This window comes from Mus pahari, chromosome 9 (assembly GCF_900095145.1).
Source record: "Mus pahari chromosome 9, PAHARI_EIJ_v1.1, whole genome shotgun sequence".
NCBI classification, from domain to species: Eukaryota; Metazoa; Chordata; class Mammalia; order Rodentia; family Muridae; genus Mus; species Mus pahari.
The window spans coordinates 15,446,776-15,468,924 of NC_034598.1; the positions used below are offsets into that span (position 1 = coordinate 15,446,776).

General features: G+C 34.1%; 1 protein-coding gene across 6 annotated transcripts in view; it reads right to left on the minus strand.

The window, feature by feature from the left end:
* Positions 1-22,149, minus strand: part of Grik2 (glutamate ionotropic receptor kainate type subunit 2) — a 740,066-nt gene that overhangs the window by 475,934 nt on the left and 241,983 nt on the right. For all 6 annotated transcript variants that reach the window (XM_021204375.2, XM_021204374.2, XM_029542109.1 and 3 more), the window contains 3 exons: positions 18,527-18,708; positions 12,303-12,356; positions 7,079-7,252 (listed from right to left, as the gene is read on the minus strand). In XM_021204375.2, coding sequence (XP_021060034.1) covers positions 7,079-7,252; positions 12,303-12,356; positions 18,527-18,708 — 410 coding nt within the window. The remainder of the gene's footprint in view (positions 1-7,078; positions 7,253-12,302; positions 12,357-18,526; positions 18,709-22,149) is intronic.

Here is a 22,149-nt window from a genome sequence, read left to right on the forward strand (position 1 = left end):
AAAAAAAAAAAAAAAGATGTATGAGGAGAATTCTGAGTGCTTTTGAGAACACTCCAAGAAAACAAAACAAAGAGTCTTTGACCTTGGATTCTTTAAAACAGAGAGTTGTTCTTGAAATGTATTGTTCCTGCATGTGGCTTCTTCTAGTGTTTGTATATATCGTGAACTCAAGAGATCTTTCCTCATGTGATCTTTACTAACACTCAGAGTATAAACTATCTGAGTTACTGAATATATTTGACTATTGTATGAGTCTGCCTCATTTATGAGCTTCATTCCTCAGGTCCCACCATCCTTAGAGAAGTGACACGTGTCACCTGATCAGGGATCTGAAGCCAACTATGAGACAAGAGAGTGGGAACCCTTGTTAAAGGAGGTAAACGAAAACAATGGGACAGAAACCAGGAAAAACTTTGTCTTCTGTTTAGCTAGTGCATCTTTCTTTTAAAGGAGGAGTATAGCATTAAAATCAAATTAGAATTCTTGCAAGTTCCTTATTATAATTCCTGATTTCCAGAAGAAGAATATTTAGATAAAGAATGTGGGATAGAGTCTAAAATAATATTGAGAAGGCATATGGACAAGGGGAAGAGGTCCTTGTTCAAAGTTGGGTCACCGGGGCATTGTTTTGGACTATTATCAAGGTACAGAAGGAAGACAAAGATGGTATTAATTGTGAGGAAGAGTTGGCTCCATTTCTTGAATGACAATAAGCTGGATGATATGATCAAACCTTAAAAGTGTTAAATAATGCAAAAAAGATTTTTCTCTAGTCAGGCATAATGAAAAGTAAAAACAGTGCCACTGACAATTATGTTATTGATGAATCCCTCAGTCTTCTGACTGAAGTATCCTTCAGACATGTAGTTTCCATTGCCTAAATAAGTTGATTCTGAAGCATGAGGTGGGGAATCTTGATAGTTAATATAATGTAGAATCCTCTCAATTTTTTGATGAAGGCCTAGGAGGGCCTATGAAAAGGCAAACTTTATAACCTAGATAAATGAGGGCACAGCAGGGAAAAGTAATTCATTTACCAACTCTTCCTCAGCCTCATAAGCTTGGTGTTTCCAATGCAATTTCAATGAAATAAAAATGTTTATTGAGATTAGACATGAATATAATGAAATATTTTATAAATATTTGTGATTCCTATGCACCACTGTTCCATATTGCTATAAAAGTTTTTTTTTTTAATGTCCAAGGTTTGCTATTTAATTTTTATGTAATTGCTTATATGGTTCTTAGTCCTTACCAATTTCTTCAGTGAAAATTTAGCCCATAAAAAAGTGATAAAACTATGACTAGGAATGACGCTAGAAATGTCACATATGAAATGCTTACAGGTACTGGGAGATGGGTATCAATAGATTATCAGCTGCATAATATACATCCTACAGCCCTCATGCATATTATAGATATAGCTATGTATACTTAGATGAAAATTGATAAACGACCTGACTTGGAGTGTAGTTATATTAAAATTAAACAAAGACACTCTGAGCCTTATGCTGATTTCATAGTAAGATTTAACTATGGTAGTAAGGAACAAGTAAAAGAGGAAATAAAGTCAGTAGTTATTAAAACAACTGGCTTTTGGTAATATCAATGAAATTATTGGCATTGCCAAGAAATAGTCAGACCTGAGGGGGGGGGGAGGAAGTAGGGAAGGTGGGAGGGAGGGAGTATTGTGGATTTTTTGAAATTTTGTTGAAATACGGAGACGAACAAACTGAGCTGTTCAAAGATACATGTCAGCAAAATGTTTCAATTGTAGCTGATCTGGCCACAAAGAAACTTTGAAAATAATTCCTATAGCAAATGAATAGTCAGAATCAGTGAGATCCTGGCTTGTGCCCTAAATTCAAGAAAGGAAAATATTGAGCTAAGGAATGCCAATCTAAATATGATAAGGCTGGCAATTCATTGCCTAGCAACAATAACAATACCAGTCAACAACTGGGAAAATGATTGCCTGCCTCCCCAGGCCCTATAAAATAAGAGAGTTTAAATCCAATAACAATAACATTTGTGCCACCTTCTGATTACAAATCAATCTAAATTTTTATTATAATCTCTGACTCAAGATAGTGCTAATATTGATATTCCTTGCCCTAAAGATATTGTCATTTCCCATCTTCAACGTCTTTTTAAGTTACATACAGGATATTGGGGACCTATACTGCCTGGAACAGTTGACTTTTATTTGGTCTCAGTAGGTTAGCTATGAAAAGAATTGTTCATACAGGAGTCATTAATGAAGATTATATAGGAAAAACAGCAGTCATGATTACTGTGCCCACTGATTAGAAGTTTAAAGCAGGATAAAAAAATTGCACAATTATCATTTTTCCTTTATGTAGCCACTTCACAAGAAATGTGCTCCACGAGTAAGTATTTGTTAGTATAGATAAAGCTGCAGCTTTAAGTACTTTATTAAAGTAATGTAATAAAACATTGTTGGATTTTTAAATAATAGGAAAAATTTTTAAAGGATTAAGTGATTCTGAAGCTTAAGTCTCTGTTATAACAATAGAAGAATGACCCTCCAAATGGCCTGCTATGAAGGTAAATTCAACCCTAATAGAGTTGGGAACTGTGAGTTCTAAGAAAACAAAGTGCTATAAAATTATAATGCATAGAGTAGGAAGACAAAATGGCAGTCCATTTTGGCCTCATGCTACCAATGTTCCAATAAATCTTAGGGTAAGGGAATTTCTCCAACAAGTTAATGCAGAGATCTATATCCCCACTTCTAATGCGACCTATTCTTCACAAATCCATTGAGAATAATGGAATATCAAAAAACGAGAGGACTAGTGAAAAAATTGCAAGATATTATTAAACCTATATTCCCACAAAGACCAAACTATAAACATGAATTTGGATTTTCATAGGAGACATTGAAAAAATTCTCTCTTTAAAAATTCCCTAGGAATCTAATGAGGCTGTCTGGATACCTCATGGCACTTTTCTTCTTTAAAGAAAAGACCCTTCACCAGTTATTCAGTGAGAAGTTGAAGAAAGGGCATATAGGACTCTATTTTTCATCATATAGTTTTCTTAATTTTTGCAATTAAAAAGAAATTTGGTAATTAGAGATTGTTGATTGACTTACAGAATGTTAATGCCACCATGTGGCCAATGGGAGGTTTACAGCCTGGTTTAGCTATATTTGTTTAGCCTGGTTTAGCTATGTTTGAATAGTTTGAGATTGATTGGTCTTGCAAACTTTATATGACCTAGCACAAGGGAAGCCCTGGGCCAAGTAGTGGGAGTGGGTGGGTAGGGGAGCAGGGGCAGGGGGGGTATAGGGAACTTTCGGGATAGCATTTGAAATGTAAATAAAGATAATAATAATAATAATAATAATAATAATAATAATAATAATAATAATAGAAAAGATTACTTTTATACTATTCATTTTATCCCAGTGATAAATTATATTTTACCTTTTCTTTTTCTTCAGTAAATCTTAAAGAACATTAGCAATGATGTCAATGGACCATATTAGCTTAAGACATGAAAACTCTCCTACCATATGTCAATACTATGTAGGAAAAGTTTTAGAGTCTATGATATAGACCTTTCCTACCTCACATAAGTTTGGCTCATATTACTCATTATATGGATGATATCCTGCTAGTTACTTCTAAAGATAAAGAGCTACAATCCAAAAATTATGACTTAAGATATGCTACAGAAAAAGGGACTTATTATTGCGCCTGAAAAGGGTACAAAACCAGATACTGTGCAATATTTGAGACAACTAGAAGGTAGAGCAGCTTTTAACACACACACACACACACACACACACACACACACACTCATGCATGCACACATGTATGCAGGCACGTGAGTACACACATAAAATATAAAATTACAGTAAATGAAACAAATAAAAATATTTAACAACTTTCAGAAGTTACTAGTGAATGTTAATTGGCTATGACTTATAATTAGGAATACCTAGTTACGCCTTAACCAACTGATATAAAACTCTAGAAGGAGAGACAGTATCCAATAGTCCTTGCAGATTATCTTGAAAGGCAAAGGAAGAATTAGACTTATTTTACTGCAGAATAAAGGAGTCATTTGTGTATTTTGTGGATCCTTCCCTTCCTTTACAGTACTTATTTGCCCCACTAAATTTTCTCCTACTGGTGTTAGAGCACACTAGCAAAAACCTCTGTAATGAACTTATTTACACTATAAGGGCCATAAAATACTGTTTACCTTATTCTTGTTCAATTTGGAATTCTTGGGGAGACCTGATGTCAACAATGATAAGGATTTGATTCTTGCTGTATTATATTGACTTTAATTAACAACAGTCTTTTTTTGGCATTACAGAACTTTACAGATTTTCAAATTTCATTTTCAGATTACAATGTAAGCATAGGAAATCATTATCCATCTGATAAACCATGGATTTTCTGGTACAAAGTGAATTAGTGATTACAAAAATTAGCCAACCTTCTCATATTTAACAGGAATACTTATTTTGTTGATGGCTCATCTATGGGTATTAAAGAGATTTGTGGTACAGATAACCATCAGTTTATAAAGACTTCCTTTTTCTCAGTCCAATGGTTGGGCCTGGTTGCTTTGATTCATCTACTATTTCAAATACTATTACGGTTGATTCATAATATGGTGAATGTTGTTTTAGATACTTCTTGTGTTATCGGATTAGTTACAGCAGTAGAAGATGCTTTAGTTTTGTGTTTCCATTCTATTATACTCCAATTTCTACAGGAACTACAACAAGTACCTAATACTCACATGCATTCTTTGTTTATTACTCATCCTGTGCATATCTAACTGTCCTTGTTTTATTGCAGAATTAAATAATGCAGATGATCCATTAACCTACCATATACTCTAGAATAGGAACATCAAAACATACACACTAATGCTAATAGACTTCATATGTAAAACCATATCCCACTTGGACAAGAGAGACAAATTGTGCAGATTGTCCAGTTGTGACTCCATACACTGTCATAATCATATAGATGGATGTAATCCCATAGATAAAAATACTAACAAATTATAAGTGGTGTTAGCACCTTTTGTTTTGCACCTCAGATGCCATACCTGAAGTTTGCATTGACACATATTCTAAGTTTTATTCATTCATTCATTCATTAGTTCATAAATTGCTTTTGTAATTCTCTTACACTAACTTTCTCTATTACACGAGAGTGTACTTCCATAAAAATGGACAATGAACCTGCCTATGGTATGAAAAAAATTAAAGCTTATCTAATGATAGAACAATAATCATATAATAGACATTATATTAAAGCACATATAACATTTAAATAGAAAATATTAAAAAATTAAAAAGGGGTAGCACAAAGGGATCTTTCTTACACTTTCCATTTTTTACTTTTAATCTATCAAAATTACCTCAAGGTATTATATGTTCAAGAGCTAAAAAACATTTATTGATAGGACATTCTGAACTACCTTTAGCTAGCACTGTGTGGTTTAATCATCTGTCATTGAAGATGGACTTACTGAAATATTATAGATCCCTTTCCAGTAACTTCAACCTTAGGGCATCAAGGACAACAACAGAGGGTGAAGGGAGAGTAAGAGTCACCACAGAGAGAGAGTGAACCTTCAACTAAAGAGCAAAAGGAGATATCAACCATATCATCAGAAGTCAAGTCTGTCCACTTACAGCCAACTTAAGGCCCCATGCAGCAAGAGAGAAGTTGCTTTACTAAGGACTTAAGTTTATGCCTTAATCTTGAGACCATATTAGATTCATCCATCCACCTAAGGAAGAAACTACATTTAATTTTGCCTTGGGATTTGAATCACATATTTGAATATGATGTCACATTTTCATGGGATATCATAACATTTGTGTTCCTATTGGAGATAAGTATGTACTTACTTTCTACAAAATAATAGGACTATAATTATATGTATCCATTTTCAATTTATTTTCTATACTTTTCTGATCAATATAATAATGTAAGTAATAGTAATGGGCATAGTTTGGATCTTTGTTTCTGGTTGCAGATTATAATAACAAACAATGCTTTCACTAGTTTAATATATTTCATTGTGTTCATAATTTGATTGCTTATCCAGTATGCATGTATCAAATGATAATTGAATTATTCTGTAACATATAAACAAAAACGACTTTGAATATTCTGAAATTTGAAAATAAAAAGTACAGGGGCAGGGATGTCACAATGTGGTTAAGGGGGGAATGTCAGAACATGGGTAAGGGGGAAATGTCAGAATGTGGATAAGAGGGGAATGTCAGAATGTGGGAAGGGGGGAATGTCAAAATGTGGGAAGGGGGGAATGTCAGAATGTGGGTAAGGGGTGGAATGTCAGAACATGTTTCATCAATGGAGTAGAAGAGAATCTTGTGACCTCAGATTCTTCAAAACACAAAATTGTTCTTGAATGTGTTTTTATACTTCTCCAATGTGTACCATATAGAAGTGAATTTCTTCACATTACTTATTTTTGCTTGCTCTTGATATTGAATTAAATGTTTAAACCCTAGGCCGGACAGTGGTGGCACACACCTTTAATCCCAGCATTTGTGAGGCAGAGGCAGGTGAATTTCTGAATTTGAGGCCAGCCTGCTCTACAGAGTGAGTTCCAGGACAGACAGAGCTATACAGAGAAACCCTGTCATGAAAAAACAAAACAAAACAAAACAAAAGTTTAAACCCTTGTATCCTTGTATGTAAATTTTGGCATCTGTGCCTTGTCCTTGTGACTGTATATAGTTTGAACTCATGTTAACTTTGCTCATGAGACATTTCTTAACCCTCAGAAAATAAATTGTCTAAGGCAGTGTAAACTTATCTATTACATTAGCCTTTAGACTGTGTCATTTTCCATCAACTCCATTTTCCAAAACCCCAATTCCTATAGAGCACTGACCACATAATGCTAGTAGGACTATTTACAATAGAACTTCTGATATATATTTTCTATCAAAACATCAAATTACTGTTTACATCCAGATAGCTAAAAGTTGTATGAGATAGTACTTAGAGACACTTAAAGTGAGTTTTTAAATAGTTCTTCATACCGTCATAAATCCATCCAGCAAACCTGAGTCAGGTTTTGGAGGTGCCTGTAACCGTTCCATAGACCACTTCTCGATGATGGAGGAGACTTGGGTATTCTCTGTATTTAGTATTCTGAACCCTGTCATATTTACGCCACTGTATCTGTAGGGCTCCACATCAAGAGCAAAGAGGTCCTGAAACAAAAATTTTCTTGTGTCACCAAAAGTAGATTTTTTTCAACAAGCTTACAATTCTGAACTTGTCACTTCTGATCTTCATTATGATACTTCCAGCACTGTACCTCAAGATATGTTAAGTATTAAAAATCAATTAGATACAAATCAACTATCCTTAAGTTTATACAAAGCAAATGTCTTTACTTTGCATATGAACACAAGTGTATTGATTACAACATAATTTAAGCAGCAGAACAATAAACCTTCCTGTAATATACATTTACTATTTCTATAATCTTTCTTTTGTTAAGGATGTCTTGACCTTTTATTTTATGCAATGGTATTTTCATGTTCCTACAGCTTGCCCACTTAGTCACATTTTAGTTTTGTTTTTTCAAGTTTTGTTTTTTCTAGTTTTCCTTTTCTCTTCTTCTTGCTTTCACTTAGAGAAGTCAGTTATAAAATAAGGCTATGCCTAGTAATAACTATATGAAAGGTTAAAAAATATTAACATTACTGACATTGTTGCTTGTAGGAAATCTGCACTTTGTTTTATATGCCCCATCTGGAATTTAACCATAATGAAGATTTTCTGTTGTCCTCTCAAATCTGTACATCATGAAAATCCCTATTCTGCCTGATAATTTTCCTAGGAGACACGAGACCAAAGCTATCAGGAAGCTGAATGCCATTATATGAACACACAGAATGTGAGATTTCTATCTACTTTCTAACACTTGTTTCAGCTCTTCCTGGACAGTCTAAGATCCAAGGCACGTGACTGTCACTGATCCTGTGTACATCTTGCTGGCTACTCCCACTGCTATACCTTTCAGGGAACAGGCACATAATTCAGTGGAAAGAAGCTGGCATTGTCCTGAGTTGTATTCTGCACTGCAGAGGAATTTTTATAAGTTTAGTGTTCAATTTATGTGATATAACCAAAGAGATGGTATATATTTTACCCATGATGCAAATAATTCATATATGGCAATATAAACCAAAGGAAAATAGTTAAAATGATGAGCAAAATTGAAATTAAAAAAGAAAAAAGCCAATTGATAATATTTATGGTGAACAATATTTCTTTTTCTTTTCTTTCCTTTCTTTCTTTCTTTCTTTCTTTCTTTCTTTCTTTCTTTCTTTCTTTCTTTCTATCTTTCTTTCTTTTTTTAAGGCCACACACCTATCTACACCTTTTTTTTTTTGAAATTATGAAGTCAGAAAATACACTCTGAAAAAAAAAAAAGACATAATCTTTTGGTTTGTTTGTTTGTTTTTTATTTGTTTTTTGGTAATTAGATATTATCTTTATTTACATTTCAAATGTTATCCCCTTTCCTAGTTTCCTCTCTGAAAATCCCCTATCCCTTCCCTGCTCCCCCTGTTCTCAAACCCACCCCACTCCCACACCCTGGCCCTAGAATTCCCCTATACTGGGGCATAGAACCTTCACAGGACAAGGACCTCTCCTCCCATTGATGATCCACTTGGCCATCCTCTGCTACATATGCAGCTAGAAACATGAGTCCCACCATGTGTCTTCTTTGATTGGTGGTTTAGTCTCAAGGAGCTCTGGGTGTACTGGTTAGCTAGAGAGAGTACCCAAGTAGCTGAAGGGATTTGCAGCCTGACAGGAGGAACAACAATGTGAATGATATTTAATGGAGTAAATGGGATCTGAGTTGCAAGGTGAGTCAAACCACTGTACACAAAATCCAGAGGTTTAGCATACTGAATATTTTAAGATGAAAGAAAGCAAATAGTGTAAAAGAAAGTTACTTTCTCACTTTCTCTCACTTTCTTTCTTTTTCTCTTTCTCTTTCTTTCTCTCTCTCTTTTTCTTTGAGTGGGCTATAAAAGATAGATGATCTCCTCTTCTAAGTCTCAGGAAACATAAAGGAGGAGAGAGCTAAAAGAATAAAGTATGAAGATAGAATGAAGAATTATTAAAATGTTCACTTTAAGGCATAGTAGTCATTACAAACATCATCTCTGCAACTGTAGCTGTTTACACTAGGCCTGCATAAGACTAGATCTGTCAACAACTAATCGTGCAGAAGAAACTTGTCCTACAGTCGATCCATTGATTACTGATGGATCTTAAGGGATTGCTTCAGTTGTGTACCAAACACTAAACTAGCTAAACTCCAGTGGGAGTTGTAAAATCACTGGCACTCTAATGGTTCTAATTAAAATTCACAAGGCCCAAAACAAAACAGTGTGGGAAGTGGGTGTGGCCGTGGCTGCGACCTTGTGAGCCAAGAAGGCACCCTGGTTCACGGCCAAGCCCTGTGATTCCCAGCTTGATTACCAAAAACCTGATTATGCGCACCTGAGTGATTACATGCTGCCCGTCTGACATATAGTGTCATACAGCATGATATTGAGTCACTGGCCTATCAACACCCATCCTGTCTGCGTGCATGGCTCGCGTATAGAGGTGCTGAATGCTGACTGGATGATGAGTGATGAGAGATGAGTGCAGAGGGTGGAAGGGGATAAATTGGGCGACCCCAGAATAAAGTAGGAGAAGCTGAAGAGAAGCTGAGAAGCAGAGAGGAGAGAAGCTGAACTGCTGTAGAGAGCTGGGGTGAGCTGTAGAGAGATTAAAGGAAGCTGCAGCAGGAAGCTGTGGAAGCTGCTCAAACCCTGCCTTGGTGTAAGTGTCCTCTTTGCCCCACCTCTGCGGGACAGAGGTCTGGGGTGCGTGGCAAAACAGAAAGACATGAACAGGGAAAAGAAACCTGTATACAACATGGCAGGGCATTATAATAGTAAGAAAAAGATAAGGTGGTGGTAAGAAGAAACAGAATGCATGATAAATGCTCGTGAAAACTTCAAAGAAGAACTCTAATCAATAATAAAAATATGGAGGGATGCCCTTCCCTCTAGATTGCTTCCCTTTATGATTTAAAAGTTCCTAAGATTTAGAAGAATCTGAATAAAGAGATTTTTCTAAATTTCATCTAATTTGTTATTACCAGATTATGCCACATTTTTGCATTTACAAACAGCTATATCTTCTTCAGCAAACCACAACATAAAAAGAGAGAGCCCCCTTCTGATAACCACGGTGTCAGCGGCAACTTACATGCAATCAATGTATATACTTTTGCTTGCTTATCCTATCTTTTTTTCCTAAATGTGTCTCTACCATGCAATTTGTAAAATAAAGAAAGCCGTCCATTTATGCATCTGCCTTTAAAAAATGACTAGGATATTTGATAATGTCAGGGGCATTCAAAATTTGAGTATAAATACAAGAGAGAAGATATAAAACATGATTCTTTGCTAGAGATTGCTAGAAATCATTTTTATTGCAAAACAGAATTCATAAAGGAGAATCAGATGAAAGAAAATGTGAAAGTTGGGATAAAATTAAAGAAGTAGAGAAGTTAAAATAGTTTGTGTTATTACTATCCTAAAATATTTTTTATTTTTTCACAAGTATGAGACTTTATTTTTCTCAAAATTTTACAATTATGTTGAATCAAACTGCAGTAGAATTATTTAGACCTGTATGATAAGGTGATATAAGCTCTCCATCTTCTCCTTCCCACTACCAAGTTTCTTCTAAACTGTAAAATTTGTCAAGGGAGATGTGATATAGTGACATAGTACAGCCAATCTTGGTGTTTGTAAGAAACATAATGCCTGCTGTGTCAAGAATACTGCCTGGAGAAATCATTGTCCTCAGAGAAAGATATGGAGAACATCTAGATTTTAGTAATAACTCCCAAAGCAAGGAAAGCATGTTCAACATTTTAAACAAAGAACTGCTCATCAACACAACATTTTAAAAAAAGAACTGCTCATCAACAAAACAGGAAAACAATACTGCTCTAGAAACTGCAGAGAAAAAACAAGTAGAATTTTATGAATTATCTAATAATAATAATAATAATTATGCCTAAAGTTTTAAATGAAATCAAAAAGTAATTGACTTGGAAAATAATAAATTAATTTATAAATGTTTTGAATATATATTAATACCACAATATTTAGAATTGGACTATAATAACCATACATATTATGCAAATGTATTTTGCCATTATTTTTAAGCAAAGTTGATAATTGATCATTAAAGTTATGACAATCTAAAAGCAGAAGGAAAAAAGAATAGACACTGAAAATTGAAAATGGGAAAAGAAGGATTAGTGAAAAAGATGGCAGTGTATTTCACAAAAGAAATCAGACTTGTTAATTGTTAAGCATGGCCTGATTATATACACATAAAATCCTAGCACTCATAAGGCAGGTATGATTGCAAGTTTAAAGCTATCCTGGGCTACATTTCAATAGAATAAAAGGGGAAAAGGAAGGTAAGGAGAGAGAGAGAAAAACAGAGTACTGTAGGGAGAAGAACAAAGTAGGGAGGGAGGGAACAGAAGAGAAGTCAGGAAAATACCACTCATTAAAAAGTAAAGACAAAAGGAAAGGTGATAGCATTTGAAATGTAAGTGAAGAAAATATCTAATAAAAAATTAAAGACAGATTTTCACGTATAATAATGAAAATATCATAAGTATTTAAAGACAAAATATAAAGGTAACACGCAATTTGCTAATTGCAAATAAAAGCAAGTTAACTTAAAACACTAAAATTTCTATGACTTAAACATAGAAAATGGAAAGAACAATTTGAAAAGCCTGATTTTCAAAAACACAAACATAAAATCTAGTCAATAAACAACAATAATAATAACAAAAACAAACAAAAGAGTATAGTATAAGTCATTGTGGTTGCCTAATACGTTGACTTTTCAGCAAGGTAATTTTTCAAATCCATTATGCTTTGAAAGTTTCTGAGGTCACATAAAACAGACATACAATACTTTTAATTGATATTTAAAATCATATTATTTCAAACTCATCAGCTTCCTCCCAAGAGTTATCATTTCTCTCTCATAATTCTTCCCAGGTGGAATCAAAATAATATAAAGCACAAAGTAGAAATATGTTATTCATTATATTACTTCTCACTAAAAAACACATTTCCACCCTTTTAAAAAGGTTATGATAATACAATCTGCAGTATTATTTTTATGTTTTAATAAATTACTTACCAGAGTCGTAAATATATAGTGGTAGTATTCTGTCATCATCCCCATAGCTAATGCCTAAGAGGTAAAAAATTAAAAGGTATAAAAAGATTAACATTGAAGGTGTGCATAATGTGAAATATATTATTTTAGTATGACATGTAATGATAAAATAGTACAATTTGATGAACAATTAACTTCAATTATTCCTGGTACATAAAATTGGATAACACTGACCTTTACCCATTAATAAGAAAAAATTAGTTGATATTAGAGAAACTGTGAACATGTTTGTTCCATATAGTTCTAATATGCCTAATACAAATAATTTAGTGTGGTACATTCTTTTATTTGATAATCTTCGTTGAGCAATTAGAAGAAAGAGCTACTACAAAGAATAGTGCAAAATAGCACTCCCCCATTCCCAGAACCTTAGACATGCTGGTGACATTAAGGAAATGTAAATCATAACTTTAAAAAGAGTACGGGTAATTAGCAGAATATTTTAAGCTTTGTTCAAAGATTGGATGAAAATGAGCTTGCTTTCCTTTTTATACAATGCTTATCAATTTTTGACTGTCAATGATTTTTAGATCAAACTCTTTTTGTATTGAAATTTTCAATGATGAGAAATGTGCCTGTTATTTTCTCTTACAAAGTAAGAGAAATGAATAATAACTGACAGAGAGAACCAAAAATCCATGCAATTGTAGGCTGAAGGAAGAGCTCCTAGTTGAAAGTAAGTATTCTCACCTAATACTCTACCCCTAATACACTATTAACTATGCAAAAATCATTTGCTAAGTAGCTTTCTGAGCTAGAATTTGTGTGCAATGAACAAGAAAGCTTAATAGACATAGGAAGGAATTCGCCAATTAAATTGAATAAAATTTATAATTTATTACGTGAATCACTAAGAGAAAAATAGCCACTTCAACAATTAGAATACATGTAATAATTAATTATAGATTGGCAAAAATCAAATGAACACATGAATGCAACTTTAAAAATTGCTCATTTCTAGTTCTTGAATTAATAATTATTCTACAACTTAGTTATCTTAAGCAGAATAAAGGCATACTTTTGTTACACATTTACATTAAATGTTACAGTAAAGAATGTTTGTGGCCAATGAAATGTGCAGGAGTCTTCTCATTTCCATGGTAAATTGAGGAAAGCAAAATATGCTTGTTTCTAAATACATTAGCTCAAAATGTAAAGAAAAAATATAAATAAAAAATAAGGAATAAATAAAAAAATGAGTTGTACAAATAGATTAATACCCCTAAAGTACATCAGAAGTTAAATTAAGTATATTGAATACTTTAATTTCTATTAAAATGTTTATATAGTAAGCTCAACTACTACATGCAACGACAGAAAACTAGGGTATATACCTGACTAAAAGACAAATTGGAGACACTCAATGTGATAGCAAAGTTATTTGAATCATTGACCACATGAGAAATACATTTGAGAAACTGTCTAGGTTAAATGAGTGAGGAAGGGGGAACTGGGATCAGCCACTATTGAGTCCCAGATACCAGGGACACAAGAGGTTCCCAGGACCCAACAGGGAGGACATTAACCAAAATACCCAACTAAGAGAAGAGAGAACCTGTAGATTCCATATCCAGTGGATAGGCACAGCCCCCAGTTGAGAGATGGGTCTACCCTCCCACCTCAAAATTATTAATCCAGAATTCCTTCTGTTAAAAGGAAATGCAGGGGCACAAGTGGAGAAGAGTCTGAAGGAAAGGCCATCCAGAGACTGCCCGCCTAGGGATCTATCCTATCTTCTGACATAAACATAGACACTACTGCTGATGCCAAGAAATGTTTGCTGACAGGAGCCTGCTATGGCTGTCACCTGAGAGGCTCTGTCAGAGCCTGACCAATATAGATCCAGATGTACACAGCCAAACATTGGACTGAGAGTGGAGACTCCAAGGGGGAAGTTAGGGCAAGGACTATAGGAGCTGAAGGGGTTTGCAACCTCATAGGAAGAACAACAATATCAACCAACCAGAGCACCCCCCTCCCCAGAGTTCCCAAAGACTAAACCACCAACCAAAGTATGCACAGGGAGTACCCATGGCTCCAGCTGGATATGTAGCAGAGGATTCTACATATCCTCTTGGGAGGAGACACCCTTTGGTCCTGTGGAGGCTTGATGACCCAGGATAGGGGAACACTAGGGCACTGAGGCAACCGTGGGTGGGCAAGTGGGGGGTACCCACATAGAGGCAAGGGGTAGGTAGGGGTAGGGCCTTGTGGAGAGGAAACTGGGAAGGGGGATAACATTTGAAATGTAAATAAATAAAATAACCAAGATAAAAGAAAAAAAAAGAAAAAAAATTTCATCTTGCAAACAAACAATAATAAAACAATAATAATACAATGGGTTTAACCTCTAAAAGAAATGGGAATCATGTCACTGGTCTGGAAAGTATGATGAGTACTGGCAAAGGAAGTGTGTCTCTACAATAAAATGTCAGTTGTGGTCCCATTCCATGTAAGAGGCTTTAAAAAATAAAATAAAATAAAATAAAGAACAAAAAAAAGAAATAAATAAAAGAAAAGAAAAGAAAAGAAGAGAAAAGGAGGGGAAGGGAGGGGAGGGGAGGGAAGAGAAGAGAGGAGATGAGACAAGTAGAGATGAGATGAGACAAGTTGAGACAAGACAAGACAAGATAAGAGCATCTTTACCCAATCCAAATTCACTTAAATCTGTAGCATACATAGTTCAATGTTTACTGGACAGAGACTAGGATCTTGTGGTCTGTATTAACTATGCTTCTTAACTCCCTTCTAATCACCACAAGCTAATGGTATTCAATTTGGACTTTTTCCAGTATCCATGCCGTTTTATAAAAGTATAAATTGTATATTCTCAAAGATGTTTACTTTTTTTATTAAAAAAAAATCTAAGAATTCTAAAACAAATATGTCCTTTGCCTTCATAAACTGTAACTCCTAGAATTTTGGGTCAGCATGTGAAACTGTGCCAGGGATGAGCCCTCAGCGCACAGCAAGGAGGTAAGGCTGGGCTTGGTTCTGACATGAGTGTTCTAGTGGAGCAATGGTTTCTCATCTTGAAGAGAACTCTATACCTATAACTGGAGTAGTTTATGCCTTTACTTTACATTTTCCAAAACTTTGATTTTGAAACAAAGAATCAATAATAAACTCTATTATTTAAAAATAAGAAAAATATAAGCATGTATCTGGCAACCTCACAAAGCTTAAACAAGATGATTATTATCTCAAAAGATTATTTTAATAACCACTCTGTATCTTCTTTTAACTACATACCAATGTATCTTCCCACACCTCAAATGACATAAAAGGAAAAAATATCTGTATCTTCTTATGTATGGATATTATTTGGGAATAATAAAATACATTGTGACATACATTATATTTTATGAAGACCAAAGATTATTTGTTTAACATAAAACTCTTAGAAATATACAGTATTAAGCTGGTTATTTTGTCATCGAGGTGTATAATTTGCAAGAAATTTATTCTGCCAGTTAGAGTCAGAAATAACATTGCGCATATTTAACAAAAGTTAAAGGGAAATATATAGTTACATTAATATTAATTTTATTTTATAACTTGCTGTTGTGGATATATTTGCATCACCTTTTACATTTTCTTGAAGATGACGGAAGGTCTTTATTTCACATTCTCTGATCTGAAATTTGAAGTCCTTGATTATATCCCTATATGATAGAAAGCCCTCGTGAGTGTCTTTTACTTTTTACTTCAGAGTGTATTGGCTCGGCCCTAGGGAATTCTCAATCAGAAATCTGAATAGATGTGGAATTATCTGCTGCTAAGGCGTGGCCATCGATTAAAATTCTTCAACTTGCATTAGAGGAAACCTAATCAGCCCCGAAGTGAAGCCCTCCATTCACTTTTAAATCTTTCAGACAAAAAGCCTGCTTCAAATTCTATGTTCCTTGGTATTTTATAAAATTGCAGTTAGGCTGAATAAATGTTTAAAATTTAAAAAAAAAAAAAAAAAAGGTAAAGCTGAGGCTATCGTTCTGTGTTTTTTCCCAAGACTTGTTCTTAGATGAAGCACTCTTTCTGAAAGCTCATCTACTTTTCTGTTGAGCTCTGAATGGTGCATCCACAGCAGCTAAAGTTGATGAATCTCAGGAACGCACACACACACACACACACACACACACACACACACACACACACACACACACTATAACATCACATCACACCAAAGCACATCCTGTGTTAGTTGGATATACACAACACAATTTGGTGGAGGAAAAGGCTTATTTGATTTATTCTTTAGAACAATGGTTCTCAACCTTTGATTGATAACCTTTTAGGGGATGTCAAAAGACATATGAGTCAGCTAAGACCATTACAAACCACAGATATTTATATTACGATTCATAACAGGAACCAAAGTAGAATTATGAAGTAGCAAAGAAAATAATTTTCTGGTTCTTTGTCACCACCACATGAGGAACTGTATAAAAGAATTGCACCATTAAGAAGGTTGAGAACCACTGCCTTAGGGTCATTTTGTATCATGGAGGAATGTAAGGGAAGGAACTTGAGGCAGGAATTGAGGCACACACTGTGAAGAAAGAGTGCTCCCTGGAGTCTCTGACTTAGTCCCAGGTAGCTTTCTTATACATCCTAGGATCACCTGCCCAGGAATGGCATCTCCCACAGTTGTCTAGGCTCAGATCCCATCAATCAGAAATCAAGTAAATGCCTAGCGAGAGACCCTTGGTCTTGTGAAGATTCTAGGCCCAGTATATGGAAATTTCAGGGCCAGGAAGTGGGAGTGGGTGGTTTGGGGAGTAGGGGGGGGGATATAGGGGACTTTTGGAGCTGAAACTAGGAAAGGGGATAACATTTGAGATGTTAATGGAGACAATTCCCTGGGTCTATTTAAATATTATTTCATAAGAAAGGGTATAAAATAATAGATATACCAAATAGAAGACAGAATACACACTCTATTATTAGAGGTTTCCTCATTTTTGGAAACTGAAAAAAAAAAAAAAGAAAGAAAAAAAGAAAACTGATCTATTACTTGCTTGCTGTAAGCCGCCCAGAGAAGAGGTGCAAGTCCATTCTCTGTATCAGGAGTAAAGCAAAGCTTCCTTTCTAAATGTGATTAAGAGTTGCTCGAAAAATATGTGAAAGATCTTCACTTAAGCTTTTAGTTTTTATTCCATTATTACATTCATATTTAAACAAACAAAAATCAACATCAAGCATAATCCTTCATATATTTTATTGCCCACATATAAAGGTAGAGCAATGTCCAAATCAATGAAATCTTTCACTGTAGTAAAACCGACATTTATACTGGAATGTTGGACAAACATATGCTTAATAAACTAACGATATTATAGCAAGCATTTTGTTTTGGTAGTTATATTTAATGAAATATAATTTGTCATCTGAATCTTCATAACTCTCCACTACAGATATTTTATCCTAACCTTAAAGGCTTTAACACAATTTACAAATTTGTCCAAACCACCATAATGTCAGCCTAATATTTTATAAGATTAAAAGACAAAAATAAAGTAAAGATTTGAGCTCAAATCTACATTCTACAACTCAATAAGTGCAGGGCATTCTGCATTTATTCTCTAGTTCTGGTCTCTCATATACAAGAGAGACTACTAAACAATGCCTACTGTCTAGACTGCAATTAGGACTCTATAGTGTTGGCATAATGATATTTTACTGACAAACCAATGAATTTTGAAATGTCCTTTTCTAGTAGGCAAGGCTCTATTGTGCAATGAATATTGAGAACATCATTAATGGGCTACTGATTTTTCTGCTTCGTCATTGCTAGTTCATGCTGCTCAAGTTACCAAGTCTCTCTGATTAGACTGCAAGAGGCTATTTTCCTTTGGTTGTGGAGATAATAAAAATGGATCACGGATGTAAGGCATCAATTAGATACAGACAGAATCAGTTTCATAGTATCTTTTTTTTATCCTACTGGCTCAATATGTTATTCCTGGGCTCTTTTTTCCCCTCATCCTAAATCCATGTTAAAGACCTTCAATATTTACTTGTCCTAAAACAAATTTACTGAAAGCAATTGTCAGCTTTTTTACTGTAAAATTTTATCATGATGATTTCTTTGACTTTTTAATTAGACAACGTTAAATTATTACCTTTAAAACATAGTTTAAAACTTTTTGGAAGGAAACTAGAAATTTAAGCTATGCTAAGTTTACCTGCTTTAAAATTCCTGCTGCCATTTCATGGCTGCAGTCGAAGATCACATGGAACTCCTTGCCTCTCTTCATCTCTTTCAGCAAAGGCTTTGCATCTTTTGTATCAGCTGGCAGCTGACGAATTTTAAGTCGAAGATTGTACCTTGATGGAGCTTTGATGAGCTCTTGCAAGCGAATGAGACCTTTAATTAAAAAGAAAAAAAAAAAAACAATAAAAGAGTGGAAGCAAATTGGGGTAGCTCATAGAATCATGAAATATAAGTATGATGTGTGATTTTTTCTTAGTCACATGTAGGTACTTAATACCATCACACTAGCATTGAAATTCTTTTCTTTTTATCTATTGTGTTTTGCTAGGTCATATAGAACGGCCTGAAACTTACTATGTAGTGCAAGCTGGCCATGAATTCCCAGTGACTCTCCTGTCTCAGCCTTGTTAATTCTATATAACATGGTGATATAAATATTATTAACACTACATATAACTTCAGGTATTAGTGAATATAGCATTCCCGTAGATAAACATGGCTCAAAATATAGCAAATCACTGATCTATTTCAGTAGACAATAAATTATTTTAAAATATTGTTATTTATTGATTTAAAGAATTTGGTACTGAAACACATTTAATATTTGAAACAAAAAAGCCTGCTCCTTAAAAAAATTCACATGGTTAAAATGCATGATTGAAATTCTTTGTAGTGTGGATCAAGTCAAGAAATTTTCTATCTACTCCTACATTTCATTCTTATATCTGTAAAATCACCTACATATTTCTTTCCCAGTGTTTCTACTTCCTATGAAGAGCTACTTTAATAAAAATCACTACAATATTAGGACAAGGGGAAATTGGTAAATAACTAATGTGCCTCATTTTCCCCTCTCCTCTACATATTTGCATGTTATTATAATTATATTTGGTCACAGGGATGGAGACAAAGTCCACAACTAAAAATATACTGTGTATTCCAGGAGTCTGCTAGATCATGAGACTAGAACCACAATTTATTATTTTAACCAATAATAAATATTTTAAAATGTTTTTAACATCAATAAATTATGATCATATGACAATATGATAAATGATTTTGGTGATCCAAATCATAACTGAAAATGTACAATGATAATAAAGCAAAATGTATAACAATTACTCTTTTAAATTACCTGTAGTTTTGTTTTTTGATCTAATGTCTACATAATGTAATAAAATTAGATACTAGCTACTATTTTACAAGATTTTGTCATAAGTAAATGCAAAGTCTATTCTACCTTGAGTATTGGGTTTGGATCTGAATTCAACAATCTATGATCTCTGTATCTTTTTGCAAGGCTCTGGGTTGTCTATAATTGGATTACAGTGTCCATGGATTAACTTACAAAACACAAAAAGAAACTTGCCTAAATTGGCCTTTAATTAATGATAATCTACCACTGTTATACCGGCTAACATAGGGGAAATATCATATATTTTAAGTTGGTTGTTAGAAGACATTTTGACACGGATTTGGGCAGAAAAACCTAAATCTCGAAAGTTGAATGGACATTTTGGGAGATTAATATGTTAACAAAAGAAAAAAGAGCTATCAAGTTACAGATTAACTCAGCAGTTTGTATTGAAAAAGCTCAACTGAGTTAGAAATAGACATTTTCACAAGAATAGTGCTTGCAGTGCTCATCCTAAGTATAAAGCCTGCCAAGTATTTTCAAGTCTTTAAAGAGCTCATGTGGATAGTTCACTGAGCCATCAGGTACAATAAATGTTTACTTATTCTCTTCACTCATATACATCCCTGCTGGCATTAATGGAACAGGCTTCAGTTTGCCAGCTTCCCTGGGGAATGATATTGAAGAGGGAAAAAAAATAAATCACCAATGTTAGTAGGAGCTGCCATCTCCTATGTGGGAATTTGAGTGAAATGTTGTCTTCAATTATTCCTTTGACATGTGTTTTGTGCATGTGTTTTGTATGGAACATACTTTCATAGAGAAATATAGTCATTGAAATAATCATTTTAATCAGTCTTTAGATGCATTTGATAGAGATGACAAAAGCATTTCTGTACAAGCATAGTTTCCATTTCTTTTCACCTTGCGGTACTTGAACAAAAATGGCTCACTGAGCCCTTAAGAAGGAAGGAATCTAGAGAACAGTTAGAAAGTCAAGTGGAATCATAGTTTTATATCCTTGGTTTCTTTCAACTTCTACATCAGGTGGCTGGAGTGAGTCCTCTTGTCAGTTCTAAGCCTTCAACTTCTTTATCACATAATAGAATTTCTCATTGTCCCACATGTTTGCTAAGTTTCCTTGCCTTTTCTTTTCTCCAGTGTCTTAACAGGGATTCTTCCTTGAATTCTAGTATTTAGACTATCATGGATAAATGGGAAGGGGTTAACAAAGTAGCTTCTAACGCATTCAAGGAACCAGAAGAATGAAATTATTCTTACTTATTGTATGTGAAATATTTGATAGTGTTCCACTAACATACTTGATGGGATGCATTTTTATTTCATTGTATTTTATTTATTTGTTTGAGATTAGAATATAATTACATCATTCCCCCCCTCTATTTTTACCCCTCTGAACCCTCTTATATACTCTGCCTTTCTGTCTTTCAAATTCATAGACTTTTTAATTATATGTTGATCCATACATATATATGTACATATATGAATACACATACACACACACACACACACACACACACACACACACACACACACACATTTGCAACCTAAACATGAGATGAAGATTTATAAGAGAAGGCCTTCTAACTTTGGCAACTAATGAATGTTGAAAGTGGGAAAGGCTTTCTGCAAAGAATATTCCACCAATTATTTAATTTTTATGGTAGATATTCATTGTACATGTTACTGTATTTTACAAGGGCCATTCAAACAAATACATATTATACCTTACCCCACCCCACATTCATGTCACTATTACTTCTAGATAGGATGAAGATTTTTCTTCAAAAGAAAATGAGATTAAACCTTAACAAAATCTATAATTATAAAATTAGCTATGTCTGTCCTTTGTGGATTGCTATACACTATTACTCTACCTAGCCCAAATGTCCCTCCCTTTGCAATTTATGACATAGTAACGAGCTATTTTTTTCTTACAAGATGATCTCACACAAACCTACCACATGCAAAAAAAAATTGCTTTCTTGTAAGGAATCTATATAATCTATAAGATTTTTAGTTCATTTTTTCTTTGCCTAGGAGAAAAATCTCTTAAAGCACTTGGCGCAGCTTACCTATAGCCCTGCTTTATATTTACCTGATGATAATGGGAAAGAAGCACTGGAACACATCTATTAGATTTAGTAAGGGGCACAATCATTTCCCAAACATGTGCTTCATACAAATAGTTTGCAAACAACATTTCAGAAATATTGTTTACTTAACAAATCTGGCAACCAACTATTTAATAACAGAATAGAATTGTAACTCCTTAAAACACTTTTAATTAAATACTCCTTTCCCCCTAATGTAATTAGTTTATACATTGATAATAAAAAGAAACACTGCACAGATGGGTTTCTAAAATCTAACAAAAAGAGCTTACTGAAATTACTTCCTTGTTTGGTAAATGAGGAACATCCTGTTACCTCTAATCT